The following is a 7,901-nucleotide window of genomic DNA, read 5'->3' as shown; positions in this document are numbered from 1 at the left end:
CCGGCAACGGGATAGCAACGGGAGAACCAATGAAAAATCGAGAGCCCTACTGGAACAGGCCAATGGCGCTCTGCTGATTTTGCAGAAGAATTTGAAACAGGCCAATGAGAGGACGCAGGCCTTTTAGAACCATTTGGAACAGATTGGAACATTGGAACCGAAGAATGTGCCGCAACTGTAGAAAATCAGTAACAGAGAGACACAGGTAGACACTTTCAAAGAATGAAAACCAAAACTGCACAGCTGTGACCCGCCAGGACAGGGGACGAACATCCCTGACCTGCTCGCCTTTCAAAACAGCCTAAATTTAGAATGTTAATAGAATCTTTAAAAGAGTGAACTTGAGCAGGCCGCCGCAAGTTTTATGCATGTACTACCAGAACCCCTTGCAGTTATACACAAACAAAACTTTAAAAATATCCAAATATGGTTAACAGCAAGGGCGGATTTAGTGATTCTTGTTTGGTTTAAGTGACCTTGTACGTTTTTCTGTTTCTCTTCCATTCTTTCAGCTGTCTGTGTTTTCTTGCACTCCACACGCTACACCAACAACACCCGGCACGCTGGTTTATATACATAAAGACAAGACGAGGTGCAGGTGTGGCCACAAACATATCCTCCCACTTCACATGGCGGGCCAAACCCCGTGACAGCTCCCAAGTCTTACCTTAAATTAGCTCTTCTTTTTGGAAGCGTGTTATCAGTATGCTTTCAATTAGGTTTTTGTAGTTGGCAGGAACTTGTCATCTCCACAAATTACAAGTTTATACTCAGATCTGTCTGATGGCTGCCGGACTTCGTGCGTGGGACCATGTGTATGATGCTGACGACTTTCCACTTATTTTGGCTCTGTGGAAATAGCCAGTATACACAGTACACTGTATACTGGTCTCCATAGTACTATAGTAGCTTATCCAACATGTGAAAAGGCGAACCATACTACGAGACCACGGGAACGTGTGAAGGTTGCCCCAAATTGGGAAAGATTGTCCACCAATACACCATGAAGACAGCTCTGGTCAAATACTGCAATATTTGCCGCAAGTAAAACGTCATATTTCGTGTACTGGAACAATGATTTTGGTCGCATACTGCACACGGCGTAATGATTTGGGGGCCAACCAGTATGTAGTACATTGTTGACACAAGGCCAGTATGCCCAGCTGTCGTGTGACGCCTCTTCCATGCAAGCACACTTAATGGTGTTTTACACGATTGTTTTAGAGTGCATTGTAGGCTGCTCAAATGGAATCGTGAAAAGTAATATCCAGGATTCACCGTTTATTACACGTTTATTTTGACTGAACATTTGCTAAAATCCTCTTTAAGATAGCCATCTTAATCAAGCTACCTTTCCGAGGGCCACAGTGCTGCGCATTTTAAGGAGCCCCTGTGTCCGCGTAGCTACACACCTTGATTCCTATTGGCTGAGGTCGATGTCAATCAAGCGCTTTACGAAGCCCAGCAAGATTGTTCACCAGCGTAAACTAAGTTGACTGCTCAGGATTCCAAACGAAGTATGTCAAAGTTTTGTTATTGTTGTTGTACTTTCGTATTGTAAAAAAGGGGTTGTTTTAATTTATAGTTTAGTTACTACACAAACTGTATCACATCTAACTTCGTTCCACCTACTTTGTTCGCTCCCCAGCTGTTGACAAACCACAACTATGACTTTGATAGCTAAGCTAAGCTAACTTAGCTAACCTAGTTATGGAGCCTAATATAATATAACTTGTATTTTTTACCGTGGCGTAATATTAGTTGAAGATCCCTCTGTCATATGTCAAAAAACTACAGGCAAGACCAATAGTTATCTGCCCTGTTCCAAGACAAAATAACAAAGAAGAAAGTGAATCAGTCTGAGTAACCTATTTATTCTCGGAGAACAGCGGTTTTACGAAGCAAAGGCTAAGGAATATTTAAACATCGTCTCAGAGTTTCCACACAAGCCCCTCAAAAATAATAGAGTCGCAGGGTTTATTGTTTTAATGCCATGATGTACTCCGTCATTAGCATACACACCTGTTATTCAGGTTATGGTTGCTTCAGTATTAAGTCATGCTTGCGCTTTCGGTTAGTTACACTTTACAGCAAATGTAACTCAATATAGATGTTGGTCTTCCTTTAGCCTGCAGAAGACCGACTATGGCGTCCTGGAGAAATGTTGCCGAGACACGTAGTTAGCCAGCTAGTCAAGCTCCCAGTGAAGGAGAAGAAAGTTAATATTCATATCTGGCGGATAGAGGTTGGCTACACGTTGTACATATGTAAGATTCCCTGTGCCATCAGAGGACCACTAGAGCTTTACATAGGGGTCTGCTTTCTCTCTTCACTCCAGCAGTAACAACACCGTGAGCTGTTCTCAGGGGTCATCAGGTAGGCACCTCCCTTCATTGGTGTTTCGTTGAATTAAGTCCATGACACCTCCATAAGGTTCAACAGTGATAATAAATACACAAATAAAAGCACTGGCCATATATTAATATGAGTGCTGGACTAGTTTAATGCTTTATTCTGAGTGCTGGACTAGGTTACACTTTATTCTTTTAAGCCACTCAGTGTCATGCTGCATATGACATCTTCCATGACTATAATCAAATGTATTATAATGTCATTTAATAGAGTAACATTTTCTTTATTCAGCCTGTATAACAGCTTTATTATGTCTCAGTAAAAGGTCCTCAAGGCAGATGCCAACATTCAACATACAGACAGTATCTCTTTAAATGCATATGGGCATCTAGATAAAACCGAATACTGTCTAACTAAAACCATTTTACAGCTTTGTTATTGACCACAGTGTGTCCACAGCATGTTGCTTCAATACAGCCTACATCTGCCTGTTATGAAATGCAGCAGACTGTGTAGTTTCCATGTTTGGCCATTCATTGAAAGTATTGAAAGACCTACCTAAATATTTATTCAAATTAACAAGATACAGTATATATTTTTAGTTGAAAAGAATGAATGGATTTGGTGAATAAATGCCATAAGGGAATTATGAACAATGTGAATATATTAATTGCTATTATGGATTTTCTTTAGTGCTGTCCACAAAACAATGTATAGCCTACAGTTCATACATCTACACACTATATATATAGTTTTATAAAACATTTTATGTACATAGTATCTGATTCATATACAAAATGATGGAAAATTAAATTTATGTCCTGTTTCTTATCAGGCAAGAGAAATATTTAGTAAAACGTAGTAAAACAGACAACATATTATTGTTGCTATCCAACTTTACTATAATCAAAGTTATCTGAATACTGCACAAATGTATAAAAAGAGATCATATTCACTCAGTGACAATACAATACACTTTTTTTTTTTTTTACATGGAATCTGACACTTTTCTGGCAGTATTATTTAACTCCCTATCACAGTTTAGTACATGGACCCCTGAGACTGAACTAAGGTGATTCTTCCTCGATTATTGTCCATGTATTTTTGCCTTCGAACTATCTTCTGTAGAATCATCTTCAAATGATTTCTGAATTTTACGCCAATAAAAGCATAAAGCACTGGATTAAGACAGCAGTGAGAAAAGGCCAGCAGCTGGCAGACGTACAACGCATAGTCGAGATGATCAGTAACATCACATTCTGTAAAAGGCTCAATCTGATGGTAAGTTAAGGACCTCAGGAATATTACAACATTATAAGGGGCCCAACCAACAAAGAATATCACAACAATACAAAAAATTAATCTTACAGTCCTGTGTCTCTTGCTTGCTCGTGACTTGAAGACAGTCTGAAGAATTCTTATATAGCAAAAACTCAAAACTAAAAATGCACCCACAAAAGAAACGTTCTGTTGATATATAACTGCTAAGTGTATTGTAGTGCTGTTATGCATACAGTGAAGTATTTGAGAATCTGCTTCAGAAAAGACTTCATTTTGCAGTGAGGCCGGCAATGCTGCTAAAATGCTCATAACCCAAGCAATGATAGGAATAACAGCAAACCCTTGCCCTCTTTCCCAGTCAGAGAGAGGGTGGACCACTGCCATGTAGCGCTGAACAGTCATCAGCATCAGGAACACAATGCTGCTGTAGAATCCAGCAGAGAAGACAAAGTTCACAGCTTTGCATGCTGCATCTCCCAGCGTCCAGCCCCAGATGTAGTAACAGGCCCAAAATGGAAGACCAAAAGTGAACATTAGGTCTGACAGAGCCAAGTTCAGTATGAAGATGTTGGTCAACGATCTGAGGCTCTCATAGAGTCCAAGGATCACAAGCACTAGTATGTTACCAAGGAGACTGAGCAGGACCACAATGCTAAAAAATATGGGAACTGTAATGGATCCAACTTTAACTACAGTTTCCTTGTAACACATTTCATCAGGTGGTATTTCACTTGAATACTGTTCATCACTTAGGTCCAGTTCACTGTCTGCAGAGCAAAGAGATGATGGGTAGACAGAGAAAGAACATATTTTTATTCAGCCTGGTCTCAGATTACTTTTACAATGCAATATTTGATAAAATATTTTAAAAAGGAACTTGTAGTTCTGAAGGAAAAAAACATGATTACCCACAATCAAATGCTTTAAATTTTTACATTTTTACATCTAATGACAGAATGTGCAGTTACCACTCTTGAGGCAGTATTAAAATGGCTGTACATACCCATTCTAAATATCCCTCTACTTTGTCACAGACCACGGAAAATTATCTCTGAAATTCATATTTGAAAAGAAAAAGTTTAAAATAATATAGATTTTTCTCAGCAAACTCACCAGGAGAACTTTGCGGTGCGTTTTTATCCTGTGTTGTGTGTGCTGAAGTTATATTGGTCCCTCCCCTACCTTAGCCCTTTTCTCACGTTCACACAAAAGGAAGCTCAGCATGCAGAATAGTTTTTTGTCTTTATAAAATGGAGAACAGCCTTGATAACAAAGACAAATATAGTCACCAGCAACAATTCCCAGGTTCAAGCATGTTTCTACTTTTGTTTGTATTTTGGCGGTTGACATGATGGTGCCTCACAGTGACGCTCACCACTTTCTTTCTTTGTTTTGATGGTTTGCATCTCAGAGGTCTCTTTCAAACATCTCAGAGGTCGTTCATTTGGTAAAAAAATGTACCAAAATCTTCTGGTCACATCAAAGTCCATAACTGATTATTCCTGGTAAGTTGTATGAGAATTGTGGCAGAAATTAGGCAGAAATCCTAGGATTAGTTGCAAGTGGTAGGCTTTTCATATTATGTGAATTATTTCAAAAGATGAAATGCTGACAAAGAAATTGACCCACTATGGATTTATTCTGCAGGTTTCCAGGAATGAGAGGAAAAAAATAATTTTGTCTCTGTGACACTGATCCAAAATAGCGCTGTTGCAAAATTTCAAGTGTGATGTAGAAATCTAATTCATTTTTACAAGAATCACCACTTTAGCATCCCCAAGGCCAGTTTTGACCAAATTAGGAAATGTCTTCAGAATGCGATGTTGTAAATATGTTCCAAATTTAGTCACAGTCTACACCTTTGAGATTTTAGCTTGTTAAGTTTAGAAAAGCCATTTGACTCGGGTAAAGCAGCCATAAAATACTGTCAAAAAGTCAAAATCTTTATGGAAAGTTGCTTCATTTCAGACTCTTACAATTATTTTAAGACTGACCTGGAGCCCATTCGGTGAAAATCCTAGGGCTATATTGAAAATCAGCAATAGCAGAAAGATGGTAAGATTTCTGTAAACACTTGCAGTTGCAAAGTTATTGAGTCAACCAGTGGTTCCTGAGACAATTATGTCCAAATTATAGCACACCTTATTGACAAACTCCACTTTGGTCAGCTACTTCAAAGACAATCGATATTAGAATTAAGGGTTAGTCTTTTAAAAAATGGTGTTCAGAAGATACAACTTTAAGTAAATAAAGCTGTCCCCCTGGACTATTGCTTTATGTATGACAGCTGTATTATTTTGCTAATTACTTGGATTCTTGTGAATATTTTTGATACAAATTTTGTGCGGATCAGGTTAAAACCCTATGTTACAATGAGCACATCTCACATAGAATGAAACTGAGGTGACCTCTCAATCAATCAAATTAAGCTCAACAAATCAGTTATATCCAGCAACTTTGCTCAACTAGGTGTGGGAGGGCTGTCAAGTTTTCAGAACATGGGAAAGTGCAGAAAAGGTGTGGAAATGAAACTACAAATTCCACAGAAAAGGTGTGCAAATGGAATGTACAATCCCACAGCAGATATTGACAAAGTTTAGATGGGGGTGTCATATTTTTTGCTTTTCTAAAGCTAAAATGGTAGGTGTCGGATATGGATTAAACAGTTTTGTAGCTCTCACTCACATCTGAATCCAGTAAAGATCAACAAAAACTGCTAAGATGCTAACTAATGTTAGCTCACTTGGCACAGAGTTGTTAGCAAGAAAGAATATTAACCATAACTTGGCAAATTATGGTTTAACTTCAAGTCAGATAGATGTGGACCATTTGAGACTGTGCATATACACCACATAAAAGAAACTAGTAACGTTGGTTGCATGACAGAGACGTTCTAACATACAATATACTCCCAAGTATCCCAAACCCATAGGTGCTCTCAGTGTATCTGTCCAAAATAGGGGGGTTAGCCAAGGGTCAGTTGCCAGTAAATATGTGTTTTTCAGTGAGATCCTCTTAAAGTGTATCTGCATCATTGGCTCACATTGGTTCACTGATGAAATCCAAAACTAAGGCTGTGGCCCATTGTAGGCTTCTTGGCCAGCAGAATTCTTAGGAAATAGAATCACAGGAACTGAGCACTGCACCAGTCAATGCTCCAATCCAGCTGAAGGCAGCTGTGAATGTGCAAATGAGCTATGACTCTGAAATCACACGTAACGAAGATACTCACCTTTGAACATCCACAAACTCCCTGCATCTACCAAGATGGCACTGGTGTGGAAGATGCAGTCATGTGCCTTCTGAACAGGACTGGCTGCACTATGAGGTTTTTTGTTTTTTTTTTATTTCTCCAGTGCATTCAGTGCCATTCAGCCTGCTCTTTTGAGCAAGCGGGTGCAGGTGTACAACTTCAGGGCTTTTTTGGAGCAGTGCTTCTGAGTGCTGAAGCACGTAGAGCATGAGAACATGTGACAGAGACCGTCACTTTGTAAGGTATGATGGGTGCTCTGGGCTGTGTGCCAGAAAGCTGATTCTCTGGGCTGGCGGTCAAGGCACCTGCTTATCACCTGCAAGACCTGGGTTTGAGACCAGGTGTAGTTGCATTTGCTACATGGATGAATCTGGGTCTGACAGATGTCATAAGAATTCTGCCTACCCGATTGAGTAGTGCCATGGGTAAAGTTGTATGGTGGAGGGATTTGGGGCTTTGTTCCAGTTAAGGTTTTGTTAATGTTACAGCACACAAAGACATATTAGACAATTACATGCTTCCAACTTTGTAACAAGTTTGTGGAGGGTCATATTACTATTCCAGGATCAGTGTGCCCCTGTGCACAAAGTGAAGCCCATAAAGACGTGGTTTGTCAAGTTTGTTGTGGAGGAACAAGTGGAATGGATGGCCACACGTTTTGGCCAAATACAGAAAAGGTTAGCTAGTACAGCAAAGCAAGCAAGCAGTTGGCTTTCAGAGTTGCTGGTGCTAGACTGTAAAAAGGTTTATGAAGTTTTTTGTGAACAGTTTTGCTTGAAGCAGTTAAAACCGATATATTGTCACATGTCCCCGTGTGTCAATATAGGAAGATCATTTAGAGGGCCACACAAACAAAATTTTACCTGGGACTTGTAATAACGCTCTGTTTCACAAAGGTCTGTTTTTGTTGCACCTCCGTTCAGACAATCAGTTGCCCCTGCGTGTGATGCAAAAACATTGAAAAACGGTCATTTTACAATATTTGTGTCAAATGGCCCCCTTTCTCCTCCATCGA

At 39.6% G+C, this 7,901-nt stretch overlaps 2 protein-coding genes across 11 annotated transcripts in view; one reads left to right on the top strand and one right to left on the bottom strand.

The window, feature by feature from the left end:
• The first annotated feature begins 1,450 nt into the window (after window positions 1-1,450).
• Window positions 1,451-7,901, top strand: part of fyco1a (FYVE and coiled-coil domain autophagy adaptor 1a) — a 28,954-nt gene continuing 22,503 nt past the window's right edge. For 6 of the 10 annotated variants that reach the window (XR_014119039.1, XM_035521304.2, XM_035521305.2 and 3 more), the window contains exons 1-2: window positions 1,456-1,517; window positions 2,129-2,376. The gene's annotated coding sequence lies outside the window, so the exon portion shown is untranslated. Of the gene's footprint in view, window positions 1,518-2,128; window positions 2,377-7,901 lie in introns of all 10 variants that reach the window. The other 4 variants (XM_081704156.1, XM_035521298.2, XM_035521299.2 and 1 more) reach the window with 4 other exon arrangements.
• On the bottom strand, window positions 2,383-7,901 carry xcr1a.1 (chemokine (C motif) receptor 1a, duplicate 1). The gene is made up of 2 exons (XM_035521743.2): window positions 4,637-7,901; window positions 2,383-4,400 (listed from the first exon to the last, which is right to left on the bottom strand). Exons 1-2 carry the CDS (start codon window positions 4,638-4,640, stop codon window positions 3,394-3,396), a joined length of 1,011 nt encoding a protein of 336 aa, XP_035377636.2. The 5' UTR covers window positions 4,641-7,901; the 3' UTR covers window positions 2,383-3,393.

The sequence above is a fragment of the Electrophorus electricus genome, chromosome 21, assembly GCF_041902795.1.
Source record: "Electrophorus electricus isolate QZ-2024a chromosome 21, ASM4190279v1, whole genome shotgun sequence".
Lineage (NCBI taxonomy): Eukaryota > Metazoa > Chordata > Actinopteri > Gymnotiformes > Gymnotidae > Electrophorus > Electrophorus electricus.
This window is presented reverse-complemented; position numbering and strand designations above follow the sequence as displayed.